At 33.8% G+C, this 20,794-nt stretch overlaps 1 protein-coding gene across 1 annotated transcript in view; it reads left to right on the top strand.

The window, feature by feature from the left end:
- The window catches only part of LOC142345915 (uncharacterized), a 171,232-nt gene that overhangs the window by 60,194 nt on the left and 90,244 nt on the right, over nt 1–20,794 (top strand). Inside the window, exons 6-8 of the mRNA XM_075398365.1 lie at nt 2,014–2,117; nt 3,078–3,282; nt 5,704–6,134. Coding sequence (XP_075254480.1) covers nt 2,014–2,117; nt 3,078–3,282; nt 5,704–6,134 — 740 coding nt within the window. The remainder of the gene's footprint in view (nt 1–2,013; nt 2,118–3,077; nt 3,283–5,703; nt 6,135–20,794) is intronic.

Genomic DNA, 20,794 nt, shown 5'->3' with positions numbered 1-20,794 from the left:
TCAGGCTTGTCCAGTACCGGGAAACGAAATAAGACTTGGATTTAGACTTTCCTAGTACTGATATAGACTTGGAGTTCAGTCCGAGGTTGTCGTTTAGTCGAACTGATATGCCTCATATTAAAAGCTGCAGTAATTTTGTGAAAAATGGCAAAGGTTTTTGCAACAAAACTTCAAAACTGTGATAAAATTGATTCACGGCAAGCTTTTTCACGCTACCTAGACACAGAGGAGAACAATTTTCGCAGCCCGTAGTCTTTTGTTGCGACTCATAAAGAAGAATGTCAATTTTTTGCAAGTTTGAAGAAGAAGATTGAAAGGTCAACAATATATTACTTGAACAGACTTTTCAAAGAAGAAAACTTTTTTTTGGAGATGATGAAAAAATATCCTCCAGTTTCTTTTGTTACCTTATCCTGTTCTTGTCAGTTTTTTCAAAGATGATCTTCTCTAATTTTGCAAATGTCGAAACAAGGAAAAATTTACAGCAATGCGTTTAGTGGACCAATTTACCTTTCAGAAACCAAATGATAACGGAAAATTTTTTTTCAACGGCGATCTTTTTCATTTCGCTTTTCTACTGATCTGATGTTCAAGGCGTTATTTTCTGTTATTTGCGGAAATTCAATTCAAGGAAAAATTAAGGAGAAAAATTTTTTTTAAAAAATCAGATTCCACAGAAGGAGATGACAAAATTAGTTATCAGATCTCAAAAAATTGATATATTTCATCAAAATCCAGTTTTTTTTCTGAAATGCTACGTTTCTTCTGATAAGACTCTCCACTTTACAGGTTTTATAATCATTTTTATCCTTGGTGGGGTAGGAATTTGTGTGAAATAATGTCTGAAAACAAAAAAAAGGGAAAAGGAACACATGAAAACTTCATTAAAACTGCAGTGTGGAAAAAATCTTCCGCACGATTTTTTTTCATGTCTTTCACAAACCTTAAGGCGAGCTTCAGAGCGTAATTTCCACATTTGTATTTATTGAAAGCTTCAAAAAAACGATATTGGAACGAACATTAACTTTAAACTGTTCGGATGAAATTCCGTTACTAAAATTAAAGGCATCACTAATGAATACAAAATCGAAAACTGTGCAAAAACAGGTGACTTGTGATATAAAGGAAACACCAACAACTACTAATGATTAAAAGGCAACTACCGTAAAAGAAACTATTTCATACTTAACCATACAGAAAATCATACAGAAATTGCATTATTATATAGTTTTTTTTCAAGTCGCTCTTTTAACCTATGCGCTTCAAAATTTGTGATTTGGAATTGTAGAATAAGCAATTAAAATTAAACATAAGCCTAAACGTAATACTTAGTGTTTTTCCGACGGATGAAACTAACAGCAGCAAAAAAAGATGACAAACAAACACTTGTGTCCTTACTTTTAATCGATGTCATATGTTTTGTCAGTTCATAAGTTAATTACAATCAGTTTTTATTACAACTCTCGTCGGCAAATTCGCCGCTACGACATTTTCAAGAGACGTTTTTTTTGCTTGGGAGGTTGAACTGCTTTTGTTTTACATAAGGCGAGGTAAGTTGGCAAAGTAAACTTAACAGTGTTTTGAGCTACACTTTGGCTTCAGATTAATTTTCGAGAAAGCTATGCTAATGTAAATCATAGCCCAGTTAAGTTTACTGAGCCAATTTACCTCACCGTATGTAAAATGAAAGCGATTCAACCTCCTCACCACAAAAAAAAAACTTTATTTTTTTTTAAAATTGATTCAACGAGTTTGCCTACGGGAGGAGTAAGAAAAACTGATTGTAATTACCTTATGATCAAAACAAATTGACATCGACTAAATTTGAGGACACAAATGTTTGTTTGCTATCTTTATTGTTGGCTGTTGCCAGTTTTTATCCTCCAGAAAAACAAAAAGTATTACGTTTAAGCTTATGGGTAACTTTAATTGCTCATTTTATTAATGCTTAGATTTCATGAAACCGATAGGCACATTCAGCTATATATTGATAGAAAAATCTTTAAATTTTAGATAACAGTGGAACTACAGCTTGAATCAGACGCTGGATCTGAGATAACTTTGGAATACACTGGGATTTACACTGGACACACCGGCTCACAAGGCTTCCCTTACAAGTATGTTAACGTCTTTGTTGTTTTATTTCGGGTTGCAAGGTAAGTTATCTCAATTTCCACTGGAAAAATCGAGAATATATGAGAGAAACTTTTTCATAAGAAACACTGAACACATAGAACTGTTTTTGAAAATTTATTTGCCCTGGCTGAAGTTTCAGTGCTTTTATACATGGATCATATATGATTTCATACTGCCCATACGAGTTGTTAGTACTATCCTAGCATCAAACCAAAGAAATCATAAATGACCTACATTGCAATCAAAGGAAGTTTTTTGGCTGAAATGCGCTTTAAAATTGGTATGATATGGAAGGTTTGATAAGTTCAAAACAAAGAGGAAATTAAAAGAGGTGGACAACACAATAGTGCAATGAGTGCAATGATGCCAGAAAAGGATTGTGGCACAGCGTTTCCAAAATAGCGAAAAAAGTCCAAATAAAGTTTTATGCTCATCATCTTTCAAAATCACGTATGAAATAGTGTCATCACAATGTGTAGTCAGGTCAGAGACAATGACTGCAGTGGTTGCACAAAATGCAGAGAATGAGTTATTTCCCTCCATAAATAGGTTGTGGTCTGTCCTGACTAAAGATAACAAGCTTTTTTGTCATGGCAGATCGTGCTCAAATGCAGAGGTGTCCCCGTCATCAAACAGGCAAATTAAGCAAAACGCTATCTCAAACTTGCAAATTTATGGTCACAAAATAACATAGTGTTAGAACGGCAGCTGACGTTCAATTATCCTGAAGATGTCAGTTATAGCGGGAAAATGTCAGTTTTTCCTGTTTTGGAAACATGTTGTACTTGAATCGGGCAAAGGAAAAATACCTCAAAACATTCTTGTTAACAATTACTCTCATGAGATTGTTATTATTTTTTTTAATTGAGTACTTTTTTAATGTTGGATGCGCGAGGAAAGGTTAAAGGTAGCAAAAGTGTAAAAGTGTTGTGTTTCTCCAGACTGGTGAGTCGACTAATTTTGGAGAATATGAATCCCTCTGAGAGCTACAACATGACATTGACTCTAAAGGGAGAAGGAGTCAACTACAAAAGGAGAGTGAAAACATTTCAAGCACATCTCTACCCTTCAGACGTTGTCGTCTCAAACATTCAAGCCCAAACGCATCAATTGAAAATGTTCTACGAGACACAAGGACTCTTCTCTGTTAGTATTAATCATATGGACCAAAAATCTACAAAGTATAGATGGGGCAAGTCTCATCGCAGGGATATAACAATGATGTAATCTTGACAAACATTTCCAATCGATAAAATTATACATCAAATTCATAATGATACAAAGTCTTCTCACCTGGTTTATTAAAAGATTGTCAAATGTTAAAAGGCCATAAGATAGCAGTATTGTATTTGCATTGGGGACCAGTGTCCAGTTGTAGTTGTAACAAAACAGGATGTAGTGGCCTCCATGATTTTGCATCTCTCCTGTGTGTTATGATGAAGTATAGATCTCCCATGTTTAAATAAAGGGTATAGCCAATTTCATGTAAAAGGAAAAGTTTAGCCGACTTAATCTATTAAGATTAGGTATAGCCACTGCAATGTTTTGAGATTAATTATAGCCTCTGAGAGGTATCATGATTAGGGTAGCGACTGCAATGTATTAAGATTAGGTAAAGCCACTGCGATGTATTAAAATTAGTGTAGCCACTGCAATGTATTAAAACTAGTGTAGCCACTGCAATGTATTAAGATTAATTAGAGCCACTGTAATATTAGAGCCACCGATGTATTAAGATTAGGTATAGCCTATGCAAGGTTTTAAAAATAGTGTAGCCAATGCAATGTATTAAGATTAGTCAAAGCCACTGCAATGTATCAAGATTAGCGTAGCCATTGCAATGTATTAAGATTAGTTATAGCCACTGTAATATATATGAAGATTAGAGTAGCCACTGCAATGTAGTAATGTTAGCTATAGCCTCTACAATGAGTTATGATTAGGTATAGCTTATAGCCACTGCAATTTATCAAGATTAGTGTAGCCACTGCAATGTAATAAGATTAGTATAGCGTATAGCCACTGCAATGTATCAAGTTTATGTAGCCACTGCAATGTTTTAAGATTAGGTATAGCGTATAGCCACTGCAATGTATCAAGATTAGTGTAGCCACTGCAAAGTATTAAGATTAGGTATAGCGTATAGCCACTGCAATTTATCAAGGTGAGTGTAGCCACTGCAAATTAATAAGATTAGGTATAGCGTATAGCCACTGCAATGTACCAAGTTTAGTGTAGCCACTGCAATGTATTGAGATTAGGTATAGCGTATAGCCACTGCAATGTATCAAGATGAGTGTAGCCACTTCAATGTAATATGATTAGTTATAGCGTATAGCCACTGCAATGTATCAAGATTATTGTAGCCACTGCAATGTTTTAAGATTAGGTTTAGCGTATAGCCACTGCAATGTATCAAGATTAGTTATAGCAAGGGTAATATAATAAGATTAGCGTAGCCACTGCAATGTAGTAAAATTAGCTATAGCCTCTAAAATGTATTAGGATTAGGTATAGCGTATAGCCACTGCAATGTATCAAGATTACTGTAGCCACTGCAAAGTATTACGACTAGGTAGAGCGTATAGCCACTGCAATGTATCAAGATGAGTGTAGCCACTGCAACGTAATATGTTCAGGTATAGCGTATATCCACTGCAATATATCAAGATTAGTGTAGCCACTGCAATGTATTAAGATTAGGTATAGCACATAGCCACTGCAAAGTATCAAGATTAGTGTAGCCACTGCGATGTATTAGGATTAAGTCTAGCCACTGCAGTGTAATAAGATTAGTCTAGCCTCTGCAATGTATTAAGATTAGTAAACCCACTGCAATGTATTAAGATTAGATGGAGCCCCTGCGATGTATTAAGATTAGGTAGAGCCGACAGTAAGTTTAGAGATCAGGTAGAGCCAACTCTTGTTGGTATGACTAATAAACGATATGATATGTTGTAAGATCATGTTTGGATTTTGCATAGTTCCAGGATATTTTTGCAATTTTTGCATAGTTTTTAAATTCTTGCAAGATTCAGAAATTTGCTTGGATAGTTCAACATTCTTTATTGCTTTCTGCAAGCTTTTTCGGGTAACAATTGATGACCGTCTAGTTAATGACAGGATCAATCTAGGGTTTTTTTTTGAGGATATAGTTTTGTTTGAAAAAGCACATGGTTTTAAAAACTTTTTGAAATTTTTGACAAATTAAGGAAAGCTAAGTAAGTTTTTTGATGGAAAATGTATGTTGAAGAAAAAAATGTTCTTTTTTTACTAGGAAAGTCCTTTCTAATTTAGTTAGACACGCTACAGACAACTCTTACTGGTTTAAACTTACAACAGTTCGCTACTTTGAGCTTTTTTAATGCAAAAATATTCAAATTTTTAAAAGTTTTTTTTCACTTCTCTAAAATTTAGTGGACTTCAATTCTGATTGCTTCGAATTGATAACTTAATGTTTAAGAAAATCAGTTACAAAAGTACAAAATTCAAACACATAACAAAAAGGCATATTATCTAGTTAGAACGCGAATGTTTCTAATGTAACTAATATAGCTAGTGTTTCAGTTCATGGAAATATCAGTTTCACCTGCAGAAAATAATTGCCCGTGTGAAACAACCAACGAGAGGCATTGGGGCACTCTTACCACTACAATTGTTCCAGGCAGTGAGTGTCCGTGTAAAGTCCTCTATGAGGATTCAAATGGGTTCATTGTAATTGGGCATCCAGATTCCCATCCACTGACAGCTGGTGAAGAGTATTTTGTCACAATTCGAACCTCCAGTTTCCACGGCCTTCAAAGCAGTCCAACATTCATTGTTAAATCTTTGCCAACGGATCGCGTGATAAGGACTTACAACAGGATGGAGGGCAACTGGGCTCGATTTGAGATGGAATTTGAGAGCGGTCTTGGCAGCTTTATACGACTGATAGCAAAAGACTCTGGCGCCGCAAGTGAGAGCTCTGTCACGGTTGACCAAGTTGACGTACAGTTCAGGTAGGCAATTTCTCATAGCATTCTGTTGCTTCTTCCTAATATACCATCCGAAAGTAGTGGATAAAACAGGGATACCAACCACCAGTAAAATTTGACCCTTTCTACTAATGCTTATCGCGCATGTCGAATCGGGTCAAATTTTACTGCTTGTTGCTATCCCTGTTTTATCCACTACTACATATTCACTCTAAGTATAGCATTAAATTATGAAAGGGCTTAATTCTAGAAAATAATAATAAGCTCGTTCGCAAATTCACTTATGTACATCACAAAATATTATCTCTTGTCTATACTACACTTTTATATTAAACCTTTCAGCATATTCTCTGAATCTATCTTTGATACGTGTATATCTATATCTATTAAGATAGATGCACAATCTGCATCTTCCATTTCTAAACCTAAAGAAAGAAATATGTTTGTAAACTTTACACATATTACACGCCAGATATTGATCTGGATTATCATAATGGTCTCCCAAATGTTTAATATAATTTTTTACTTTAACTATGTTTTTACATATATAACAACAATATTCTAATTCTTTGCAATCATTACAATATTCTTTACAAGGCTTACTATTACACTTATCACACTTCATTTTTCACTTTCGAAAAATTGTTTTTTTTTTCCAAAATTTTGGACCATTGGGGACCAGTGTCCAGTTGTAGTTGTAACAAAAGGGTGTAGTGGCTTCCATGATTTTACATCTCTCCTGTGTATTATGATGAAGAATAGATCTCCCATGTTTAAATATAGGGTATAGCCAATTTCATGTAAAAGGAAAAGTTTAGCAGACTTAATCTATTAAGATTAAGTATAGCCACTGCAATGTTTTAAAACTAGTGTAGCCACTGCAAGGTATTGAGATTAATTATAGCCTCTGAAAGGTATCATGATTAGGGCAGCGACTGCAATGCATTAAGATTAGGTATAGCCACTGCGATGTATTAAAATTAGTGTAGCCACTGCAATTTATTAAAACTAGTGTAGCCACTGCAATATATTAAGATTAATTATAGCCACTGTAATGTATCAAGATTAGCGTAGCCACAGCAATGTATTAAAATAAGGTATAGCCACTGCGATGTATTAAGATTAGGTATAGCCTCTGCAAGGTTTTAAAAATAGTGTAGCCAATGCAATGTATTAAGATTAGTCATAGCCACTGCAATGTATCAAGATTAGCGTAGCCACTGCAATGTATTAAGGTTAGTTATAGCCACTGTAATATATATGAAGATTAGAGTAGTCACTGCAATGTAGTAATGTTAGCCATAGCCTCTACAATGAGTTATGATTAGGTATAGCTTATAGCCACCGCAATGTATCAATATTAGTGTAGCCACTGCAATGTAATAAAATTAGGTATAGCGTATAGCCACTGCAATGTATCAAGTTTAGTGTAGCCACTGCAATGTATTAAGATTAGGTATAGCGTATGGCCACTGCAATTTATCAGGATCAGTGTAGCCACTGCAAAGTATTAAGATTAGGTATAGCGTATAGCCATTGCAATTTTTCAAGATTAGTGTAGCCACTGCAATGTAATAAGATTAGGTATAGCGTATAGCCACTGCAATGTACCAAGTTGAGTGTAGCCAGTGCAATGTATTAAGATTAGGTACAGCGTATAGCCACTGCAATGTATCAAGATGAGCGTAGCCACTTCAATGTAATAAGATTATGTATAGCGTATAGCCACTGCAATGTATTAAGATTAGTGTAGCCACTGCAATGTTTTAAGATTAGGTTTAGCGTATAGCCACTGCAATGTATCAAGATTAGTTTTAGCCAGGGTAATATAATAAGATTAGCGTAGCCACTGCAATGTAGTAAAATTAGCTATAGCCTCTGGAATGTATTAGGATTAGGTATAGCGTATAGCCACTGCAATGTATCAAGATTACTGTAGCCACTGCAAAGTATTAAGACTAGGTAGAGTGTATAGCCACTGCAATGTAACAAGATGAGTGTAGCCACTGCAATGTAATATGATCAGCTATAGCGTATATCCACTGCAATATATCAAGATTAGTGTAGCCACTGCGATGTATTAAGATTAGGTATAGCGTATAGCCACTGCAGTGTAATGAGATTAGTCTAGCCTCTGCAATGTATTAAGATTAGTATACCCACTGCAATGTATTAAGATTAGATAGAGCCCCTGCGGTATATTAAGATTAGGTAGAGCCGACAGTAAGTTTAGAGCCAACTTTTGTTGGTATGACTATTAACGATATGATATGTTGTAAGATCATGTTTGGATTTTGCATAGTTCCAGGATTTTTTTGCAATTTTTGCATAGTTTTTGAAATTCTTGCAAGATTCATAAATTTGCTTGGATAGTTCTACATTCTTTATTGCTTTCTGCAAGCCTTTTCGGGTAACAATTGATGACCGTCTAGTTAATGACAGGATCAATCTAGGGTTTTTTTGAGGATATAGTTTCTCATAGTTTTCTTTGAAAAAGCCCATGGTTTTAAAAACTTTTTGAAATTTTTGACAAATTAAGGAAAGCTAAGTAAGTTTTCTGATGGAAAATGTATGTTGAAGAAAACAATGTTCTTTTTTACTAGGAAAGTCCTTTTTAATTTAGTTAGACACGCTACAGACAACTCCTACTGGTTTAAACTTACAACAGTTCGGTACTTTGAGCTTTTTTAATACAAAAACATTCAATTTTTTCAAAAGTTTTTTTTTCATTTCTCTAAAATTTAGTGGACTTCAATTCTGATTGCTTCGAATTGATAACTTAATGTTTAAGAAAATCAGTTACAAAAGTACAAAATTCAAACACATAACAAAAAGGCATATTATCTGGTTAGAACGCGAATGTTTCTAATGTAACTAATATAGCTAGTGTTTCAATTCATGGAAATATCAGTTTCACCTGCAGAAAATAATTGCCCGTTTGAAACAACCAACATTGGGGCACTCTTACCACTACAAATGTTCCAGGCAGTGAGTGTCCGTATAAAGTCCTCTATGAGGATTCGAATGGGTTCCTTGTAATCGGGCATCCAGATTCCCATCCACTGACAGCTGGTGAAGAGTATTTTGCCAAAATTCGAACCTCCAGTTTCCACGGCCTTCAAGGCAGTCCAACATTTATTGCTAAATCTTTGCCAACGGATCGCGTGATAAGGACTTACAACAGGATGGAGGGCAACTGGGCTCGATTTGAGATGGAATTTGAGAGCGGTCTTGGCATCTTTATACGACTGATAGCAAAAGACTCTGGCGCCGCAAGTGAGAGCTCTGTCACGGTTGACCAAGTTGACGTACAGATCAGGTAGGCAAATTCTCATAGCATTCTGTTGCTTCTTCCTAATATACCATCCGAAAGTAGTGGATAAAACAGGGATACCAACCACCAGTAAAATTTGACCCTTTCTACTAATGTTAATCGCGCATGTCGAATCGGGTCAAATTTTACTGCTTGTTGCTGTCCCTGTTTTATCCACTACTACATATTCACTCTAAGTATAGCATTAAATTATGAAAGGGCTTAATTCTAGAAATTCAAAATAAGCTCGTATGCAAATTCACTTATGTACATCACAAAATATTGTTTCTTGTCTATACTACACTTTTATATAAAACCTTTCAGCATATTCTCTGAATCTATCTTTGATATGTGTATATCTATATCTATTAAGATAGATGCACAATCTGCATCTTCCATTTCTAAACCTAAAGAAAGAAATATGTATGTAAATTTTACACATATTACACGCCAGATATTGATCTGGATTATCATAATGGTCTCCCAAATCTTTAATATAATTTTTTACTTTAACTACATTTTACATATATAACAACAATATTCTAATTCTTTGCTATTATTACAATATTCTTTCCAAGGTTTATTTTTACACTTATCACACTTCATTTTTCACTTTCGAAAAATTGTTTTTTTCCAAAATTTTCCCTAATAAAATACAACATGTCTCACTCAACAAACAGTAAGGTCACAAGTGTGAACTTCTGCGACGTCTGTAAATTATCCTTTGAAACAAAGAAGGGTTTATGCAGACATCAATCAGACGATCCCAAACATAAAGAACTATTGGAGAAAATGTTTGATCTGCGAAGCCGTTTCACTGTTTCTGATTTGGATGAGGCTATAACTGAAGCCTGAACTAAAGCTGAAGCCTCAATTAAAACTATAGAGAAAATGTATGATTCGGATGGAGACTTTATCTATGTCAAAGCTTCTACTAAAACTGAAACTAAAGATATTTTAAAAACTAAAACTAAACCCGACGACAATATCTACACCAGAACTAATTTTGAATGTAAAGAATGTCATGAAGATTTTTGAAGTAAAGTAGCTCTAACTACTCATTCATATAGTCACAATCGCATGTATCTAGAAAACACAGAAGATTTTGATATAAACTCAAGTCAGAACATGAGACAATTTTATATTACGGATGAAGGTGGGCATTACATTGAAGATATAGACGAAGCAACTAATTACTCATTAGAGGAAATTAAAAACTTTTATCAGTTTGGAAAAGTTAGGAGTTTTAAATATAAGGTCACGGACGATTGTGAGTACAAGAAGAGAAACAAAGAAGAATTTAAAATTACAAAAATATTCTTCAACACCGAGTATATTATTAATAAGGCTATATATGATTACGGTGACTACAAACAATGGCTAGATTTCAAAAAAGAAATATATGAAGGATTTGGCTACGACTTTCAATTTCTTGGATTGAGAAGTATTCAGATATATTTTGAACCAACTAAAGCATCTATTGGAAGTTATATAGATTTACCCCCTGATCTCAAAAACTCTAAATTGATATTAAATATACGTAGTTATATATTTAACTGCTTGCAACTAACTATTACTACTTGGCTACATCCTGCTATGGACAACGCAACACGCGAGAGTAATTATGTAAGTAATTTAATTTAAGCACGACAACGAGATGAAGATGATTTTGCTTATATTTTTAGAATACAGAAATGGTACAATATTAATATTTGGGTATAGACACCTTGTGGTGGGGGCAAAGTAGAATTGTTTAAATCAGTGGATGATTTTGATAAAGATAGAAAAGATTTCAGAATATTGGTTTCGGTGAAAGGGCTAACAGAACACTGTGCTCTAATTAAAAACATAGAAACCTTGTTAGATCGACCAAATAGAATGAATCACAAATTCTATTACTGTGTTAGATGTACTTATTGGTTTGACTCACAAATTAAATACAACAAACATGAATGCAGCCACTCTTTCAAACCCGAGGTTGTTTGTCCTAAGAAGAAGAAAATTACTTTTATAAATGAACACAAACGTCAGAATATAAAAACTATTATAACTGCTGATATAGAATGTTGTGTCACCAAAGTCTCCACCTCAACTAGCAAATATGTAATAGCTGAACACATACGAATAAGTGTGGGTTACATCTGGCAGTGCAATTTCAAACACTATTTCGTTCTTGATTTTATCAAAAGATTTGCTAGTGATCTATTAGAAATAGAAACTGAGAATAACTTCAAGCGCAACAAACAAATGATATTTAATGGAGAAGACAAATTATTTCTTGACACTAATAACACTTGTCATATCTGCAGTAAAACATGTATTAATAAAGCAAGAGATCTTTGTCATGAAGCTGGTAAATATAGATGACCAGCATGTAAGATATGTAATCTGAGGTATAAACAAACAAAACTTCATTCCTGTAATATTCCACAATGGCTCTGGCTATGACTTCAACCTACTATACAGCGAACTCTTTAACAGAATAATGATAAAAGAAAAGTACATAACAAACCACTGGCTGCTGGTAAGTCTAAGATGTTTAGCATCGGTTGTCTCAAATTCTTAGATAGTTATAACTTCTTAGCTATGCCTCTAGATCTAATGGGGAAGATATACGGATGTAAAACTATAACATTATATCCATATGAATACGTTGGTTTGGACTCGTATGATGAAGTTAAAGGTAATCTAAAAATAGAAGACTTCAAATCATCTCTCTCGAATAAATTACCAACACAAGAAGAAGTCGATATCTTTAATAAAGACAACAGCCATAAAATTGGTAAAGATCTAACTATAGAGTATTTACAAAATGATGTGGAAATAGTAGACTACTGCATGAATGAATATGTTCAACTAAGTATGAAAGAAATCAAGCTCAATCCCCTACACTATGTAAGTCTCTCAGGCTATAGTTTTGATTCTTGTTTAATGTCAAGCGGTGTTACTTTAAAAACATTACAAGATAAACAAATGCTAGATGATATCGTTGAGGCAAAGAGAGGTGATATATGTGGTATGATGGGTGATAGGATAGTCAACAATGGTGAAACAGGGATGAAGTCCCATAACAGAAATATCTGGTACATTGATGCAAACAACCTATACGGCTATGAAATGATGCTAAAGCTACCTTATAAGGACTTCCAGTTTACTACTACTACTACTACTACTACTACTACTACTACAACTACTACTACTACTACAACCACTACTACTACTACTACTACTACTACTACTACTACTACTACTACTACTACTACTATTACTACTACTACTACTACTACTACTACTACTACTACTACTACTACTACTACTACTACTACTACTACTACTACTACTACTACTACTACTGCTACTCTTGATACTGTATTAAATACTCCAGATGAAAATGATCATGGTTACTATATAGTTTGCGATATTGAATATACTGATACATGTAAAGATAGAACAGAGCAATTAGCAATAATGCCCGATAAAAGAAAGATAAATGATATTGAATTGGGATACCGAGAAAGAGAGAAAGGCAAAACAAAAACAGTGAGAATTAATCTTAGTCCAAAACAACAAAACAGAATACATGGTTCATTATAGGATGTTAAAGTTCTATGTTAAGATGGGTGTAAAAGTAACTAAAATACATAGAGTAATTAATTTTAAACAAGATTATATATGTAGAGATTATATACAAAACAATACTAATAAAAGAGCAACAGCTAAATTGAAGAAGAAAAGGATGTAAGGAAATTAATGAACAATTCACTATATGGAAGAATGTACATGAATCCCCTACACTTCCTTCAAAGTAAGTTCTTACATGATGAAGAAAAGATAATGAAAAGTATAAATAAACCAACATTTAAGAATATAACTAGATATAAGGATTATAGCCAATTGAAAATAAGAGGAAAAAATAGAATTTGATTCTCCAGTATATGTAGGTGTTACTATCTTAGAATTAAGTAAATTACACAAGTATGCTGTATTCTATAATATTCTTCAACAATCTCTCAAAGATCTACAACTTCATTATATGAATACTGATAGTTTTGTAGTGAGTTATACTGAAGGTAAAGTTAGTGACGAGCACATGGATCTGTCCAATCTAGATTGCCCAATCAAAACTAATAAAAAAGTCCCTGGTAAATTCAAACAAGAAATGGGTAGTTATGTCATAGAAGAGTTTGTCGCACTAACACCAAAGACATATAGCTTCAAAGACTACCCAAATAAAACTAAAGAGAAAAGAATAAAGAATTGTAACAATGCTAAACATGAAGAAGATTATAATGCACTAATGTATAACACAGAGATCTGTAGATGAATGTAGAATACAAAAAAATTGGGATAACATGACAACAACAAAAACACGTAAGATTAGTCTAAACACATTTGATGATAAAAGATTTTTTGTAAATAAAATACTATTCTAAGAATACTAAAGAGAAAGGAACAAAGAATTGTAACAATGCTAAACCTGAGGAGTTTTATAATGCACTAATGTATAACACAGAGAGAAGTGTAGATGAATGTAGAATACAAAAAGTTGGTGATAATACGACAACAACGAAAACAAGTAAGATTAGTCTAAACACATTTGATGATAAAATATTTTATCTAAATAACATTAAATGCTATCCTCATGAGATATCATGAGATTCTATATCTATTCAAAACAGATTGAATAAATAAAATATGCGAAGCAGGTTGGGGAAGGGCAAGCCTTGTTACGCCAACCAAGACCAAAGCCCCTTCCCTGATTAAGAATGCATCAGTGAAACTGCTTCGCAGATCATTATATGAAGACAAAGACCTATTGGTTAATAATATTCTAGAACTAACCATTAATGATGATAGAAAGTTAATTGAAGCTGCTATTACACTATATAATGATTTATTATAACCATAAAAATTGACTAAACTAGGAACACTTATAAAATTAAACAATCTAGAAAAACCAAACAGAATAAATAGATTAGAAGATAAATTAGGACAACAAGAATATTTTGGTGAAATAGAAGAGTTATTTGATCCTTTAACTAAAACGCTAAATGCAAACAATGAACACAATCTAGCAACAAGTGAACAAACATTAGGAGCAATAGATTGGCAAAATCAAGAGTTAGATAAACAAACTAAGATGATCCAGCAAGCTGGTTTCCAGATCGGTGAAACCGCTTCACGGATCGGTGAAAACACTTCCAAGATTAATGAAACGGGGACTATAAAGGAAACTCAAGATATAGCACCAGTTTTTGTTGATACAAAGACAGCCAAATTTCTTCATTTAATGGGGTGTCAAACTAATCCCCACTTAAAATTAAAACTTGTAGATTTGCCGACTAGAAGATATAAAATGAAGGATGTTGATATAACCCTAGAGCAGGGTGCATTTTTAGTTAAGGATAATATATATCAATTTTCAGATGGATTGATTAACTTTCTTACTAAATCAAATGTAACATTTGATGATAATATTGAAGACGACGAAAACAAAATTAAAAGGTTTATAAAGGATATTAGATATGATGTAGGAAAAGGGGATAAGAAAAGCGCTAGATATAGAACAATGAACGTATAATGGGGGTAAAAGATGATGTATTTGGCAGGGGTTTAAATAGCAACCCTAACCCAATTAATCAACGAAGTTGCCATTTAAATGGTCTAGTAGAAATTAGTATTAATACTGGAAACAAATGCTGGTCATGATAGATTATGTGATGAAATGCTAGATATATCTAAGCAACTATTACCTATGAATATTATTAATCAATAGCAACTAGATAAATTTGTTTTTAACTATGGTAAATAAACAATGATGGAAAAACAACAACAACAGCAACAACTATCAGCTAAAGAAGTTTTCAGTCCTCAAATGACAAAGTTTAGAAGAGAAAGGATAATACCATTATATAAAGATGAAACATGGTCAGCTGATAAGTCATCTCTAAGTAAATACAATAATAATTATAAGTTTATATTAACATTTATAGATTTATTCACAAAATATGCATGGGCTATTCCATTAAAGAATAAATCTGGTTTATCTATAACCAATGGTTTTAAAATAGTATTAGGTGAACATCCACAAGGTGGCTCTGGAAGTAGAAAACCATAAATTTATTGGTAGATAGAGGTTGTGAGTTTTACAATAAACATTTAAATCTTTACTTAAAGAACAAGAAACGAAACTATATTCTACTTATAGTGATTTAAAGGCTGTGTTTATAGAGAGAAATAACAGAACATTATTACATATAATTAATAAAACAATGTTCATCAATGGTGATGGTAATTGGGTAAATATACTAAATGATGCAGTCATAACATATAACAATAACAGTCATTCAACAATTAATATGACACCAGTTGATGCTCCTAATAATCCTGATAAAGTTAGATACTATCTTAAATCTACCAAAGCAACACCAAAAATTAAAGTCGGTGATTATGTTAGAAATACAGATAAACGTAATATATTTTCTAAAGGTTACACTTCTAATTGGAATAGAGAACTATTTAAAGTTAATGAAGTCTTGAACACACAACCACTAACATATAAGGTAGAAGACATGAATGAAGAGATAATAGAAGGTAAATATTACGGACAGGAATTTTTAAAATCTGAGTTTGACTTGAATCTAATAAAAAATTTTGAGAATCATTGAATATATTTCTTAATAAAAATAATGACAAGAAATAGATTTAGCCAAGCGAAACATCAATGGCGAAGCATGACCGGAGGTCTATCTGGGAATCCGCTTCTTGGATCAACATCAACAATCAGCTCCGCTGACCGTTGGCACAACTTAACACTAAGTAAAGCTCGTGGGTTATTTCTAGAAGATAATGATAATATTTATATGAAGGATACCTATAAAATTACAAATGTTCATTCTCCAATAGATGAAAAAGATGTTGTTAATAAAGAGTATTGTGACAATAACTTTCATTCTTCTTATAATAAAATAGATAGTTTAAGTAAAAACATAACTGAGCTAAGAAAAGTTGACTTTGATAAAGTCACAACTAAAACACTACAACTAATTATAACACACGTTAATGATGAACTAACTATTGAGTTTATTGAATCAGCAAATGAAGTAAAAAAAACTGTTAACTTTTGTAATAAAGTTGCCGCTGATACTATCTCTAAATATAATCAATTAAAACAAGAACTTGATAATAATAAGTTTAATCAAAATATTACTAACATACATTTAGATGATATGTTAACTAACGGTCTAAGGGGGTTTAAAGAAGTTAATGAAAAGACTAATTCTTTTATAGATGAAGCCCCTTTAATGAATAAAAAGACAATAGTACAATATATAGTAGCTAAATTACTTGAAAGTAAACTTTTTAATAACAAAGAACAAGCAGGACTAGACATGCACTATGATTTTAATCATGAAGATGTAATGAGAGTTTTACTATATAGTTATAAATATAAGGAGCTGCTTCAAAGATAGTTTCTTTCTGTAAACAAATGACATGAAATAGATTCAATCAGACTAAACATCAATCAACATCAACACCAACAAACAAGTTAACACGAAGTAAAGCTCACGGTTTATTCCTGGAAGATAATGATAATATCGACATGAAAGATACTTATAAAATTATGAATGTACACCCTCCAATAGATGAAAAAGGTGTTGTTAATAAAGAGTATTGTGACAATAACTTTTTATCTTCTAATAAAAAAATAGATATTTTAAGTAAAAATATAACTCATCTAAGAAAAGGTGAATTTGAAGAAGTTACAATTGACCAACTGAGGGCAAATATTATTGGCTTGCCATCATCTACAACAAATGGAAAAACAGTATGAGTTGATGGTGAAACATTTGAACTAGTTTCTCTTAACTCATCTAATATATCCACATTAGCCAATAAGTTGGCTGAAATTGAAACTAATATTGTTCATTTTTGCAACAAAGTTTCAGCTGATACCATTTCTAATTATAATGAATTAAAAGTAGAGCTCGATAACAATAAGTTTAATCAATCAATTACTAATTTTCAATTAGGTGATGCATGTGTTGATAGATGGAGAAGTTAAGAGAAAACCATATATTAATGTTATAAGATAGTTATAAAATATATAATAGCTATTTTATTAGAAAGTAAGCTAGTAGACAACAAAGAAAAAGCAAGACTAGAGATGCATTACGATTTTAAATCATTAGATGACTTACTTTCTGAGTGACTACTTTACCCAGATCTGTATCGGAAAGATTGATAACTTAAAAAATCCAATCTAATAATAAATTTAACAACAATATTAACATTCTAAAAGATATTAGAAATTTTTATCAAACTGAAACTAATAACTATAATAAGAATTTAAGTAGGTATTCTGACTCGTTTTATGATTTGTCTGTCGAATGTGTTGAGGTTCGGTCCATTTCTTGTAACAACGTTTACTTTAGGGTTGGATTGTAAGTAGTAATTGTTGGGGTTAATGAGTAGGGGTGTCTTCTGTTTGTCTGGTAAGTTAGGATAGTTTGGGTTGGAATAATTTTTGATGTTTTTGAGATTCGAAATGTTTTTGCACGAGGAACTTTGAAAATTTGAATTTGAATGTAAATTTGAATTAACTGGCGAGAAAGAGTGTGACTGTTTATGGCAAGAGAAATGGCAAAAAGCGTTCGCTTTATTTTGTTCGTTCTGAGCGTTGTTAATTACGTCATGTGATTTGTGTGCTTGTCCGAATGGAGCGTTCTGATTGGTCAAAATGTTGTGTTTTCGTTCTTCATTCAAAATTGTGAAAGTAGAATCTCTAATTCTATTAATTACGAATAGTTCATCGTCTGGGCTTATTGGGGGAGGTTTTTGGTGTGGGTTTCTGCTTAGATAATCGGTGAAGCCAATATCTTTTCCCGGTATATGTTGAATTGAAAAAGTAAATGGTAGTAATTTGTCCACCCAGCGTATCAGTCGGCTTTGTCGCGATTTATTGGCCCGGTTGGGTTTAAGTGCCGAAAGTAGAGCTGTGTGATCTGTTATTAGTTCAAATTTTGAGCCTAGTAGGTAATATTTGAAATGATTTGCTGCCCAAACTACTGATAATAGTTCTAGTTCGTTGGTGCTGTATTTCATTTTTGCCTCGTTTAGGAAGCGGCTGGCATAAGCTATGGGGAACCAGCCCTCTGGGTATTGTTGTTCTAATACCGCTCCAAGTCCCGTGTGGCTTGCATCACCTTTAAGGCGTGTTTTACGTTGTTTATCGAAGTGTTTTTTTTTCTGTAATTTTAGAGATTTCTGCTTTTATTTTGTCCAAAGCTGTTGTATGGATTTCTTCCCAGCGTATTTTGTTGTTTGTTATGTTTTTTTTAGTAGGGGTCTTATAGGGTTGAGTAGATTGGCTAGGTTAGGTATGAACTTTATGAGTTGGTGTATTGAGCCCATAAGGGAGCGGAATTGTTTTAGTGTGTTGGGGGGTTTTAGGTTCATTATGGAATCTGTCTTTTTTACGGTAGGGGAAATTCACGACTGGGTTATTTTGTAGCCTAGCCAGGTTATTAAGGGTTTTGCAAATTCGCATTTTTCTTATTTGATGGCTAGATTTTCTTTGTCAAGTCTTGATAGGACTTTGTGTATGTCGAGTTCATGGTCAAGGGTGGAGCCATTTGTTATGATTAGTATGTGATCTAAAAAGTTGAACTTATTGTCGATGTTTTCGAGCGTTTTATCCAAGGTTTTTTGGAATGTGGCAGGCATATCGCTAAGGCCGTAGAATCCGTTTATGAACTGATATGTGCCAGTTGATTTGCCGCCGAGGATGTTGAAGTTGCAGTGTTTTCTAATTTCGGGGTGTAGTGGGATTTGGCTGTATGCATATTTTAGGTCTACTTTCGAGAATAGGAAGCTGCCTTGTTTGTTCTTATTGTCTGAGATGTATTTAGCGAATGAGTCCATTAGGTTATCGATGGATTGCATTTGATATTTGTTTTTATCAATTGCGTCATTCAATAGTTTTGAGTCTAGTGCTAGTTTGATCGATTGGTCATGTTTCACTGTTATTACTACAGGGCTTATGAAAACTTGGTCGGAGCTTTTTTCGAGTTTTATTATTTGGTTTGTGTTAAGTAAATGTTGTATCTCCTTGTCAACTTTTTCCATTAGGTGAAGTGGTACCCTTCGGCCTTTGTGTTGGTATGGGGAGATGTCTTGTTATAGCGTTGATTTGGCTATGTGATTTTTGGATTTTCCCAAACAAGAACACAGGTGTGGGAATTTGTTTATGATTTTCATTTCTAGTCTGTTATCCAAATTGATGTTGTTAATGTGTGTACCTATATTTTGTGAGAGTGTGAATCCAAGATTCCCCAGGATATCTCGTCCCATCAGGTTAACAGTGTTTGCGTTGACCACTAGGATCTCGTTGTTTGTTGCTTCTCGGAGTCCCGATCGGAGGTTTATCTGTATTATTCCTGTGATTGGGATCTCTATGTTATTGAAGCATCTATACTGAGTCTGGCCGTTTGTTGGTTCTTTCCACTTGGCTGATTTGCATTTTTGTATTATTCTTTCCGCTTCCGTTTTACAAATAAAGCTTCGAGGGCTGCCTGTGTCTGCGAGCCAATTCGTCTCGAATGTGTCTGTGGATGTTTTGATCCAGATTTCATCTGAGATATTTGGGGATAGTTTTTGTGGGTGTGCGTGGACGAAATTTTTTGGGTGTATGAGGTTTACAGTATTCCAGTCGTCGAATACTTCTTGGATGTAAAACGTATTTTCGAGGTCTAGTGTTTCGTCTGTGACTTCCGTTCGGGTTTCCTGGGGTTGTGTTCTTCTTGTTGTTGTTCCTGTGCGGGTTTGATGTTCCTGACTCGTCTGGTTTGTGGGAATGTTTGTTGGGGTGGAGTTGTTTGTGGCTTTATTTTTTGGGTTTGCCACATGAATTTTGCCGATTTGCATACTTTACTGTAATGTCCAATTTTTTTGCATAGATTGCACTGGACTTTTTTGGCTGGGCAAACTTGCAGATGTTCGATTGAAAACTGTATTCCGCAGCGTCGGCAGGGGTTTGAGATGATTGTGGGTCGTTGAGTCTGGGTGTTCCGTATGGGTGGTCGTGGTCGGGGTGTGAATGAAGTATTTCTCAGGGTAGTTGTAATGTTGGATATTTGTTCAAATGCATGTGGGGAGTATCGATTGAGTTGGGAATTTATTGCTTTTTGATTTTCTTGGCCCCGTTCGCGGTTGAGTGCGAATTATAAGACTTGTTGTGCTGTTCGTGTTTCCATCAGGAGTTCTCTTTGTATAGCAGGGTTAGTCATAAAAGCTATAAAGATGTCTTTTATGAGGTCTTCTTCTGCAGTTCCTAGGCGGCACTTTGCGCCTAGGGCTTTTAGTCGACAGT

Source organism: Convolutriloba macropyga, chromosome 9 (assembly GCF_964194025.1).
Source record: "Convolutriloba macropyga chromosome 9, txConMacr16.3, whole genome shotgun sequence".
Taxonomy (NCBI): domain Eukaryota; kingdom Metazoa; phylum Xenacoelomorpha; order Acoela; family Convolutidae; genus Convolutriloba; species Convolutriloba macropyga.
This window is presented reverse-complemented; position numbering and strand designations above follow the sequence as displayed.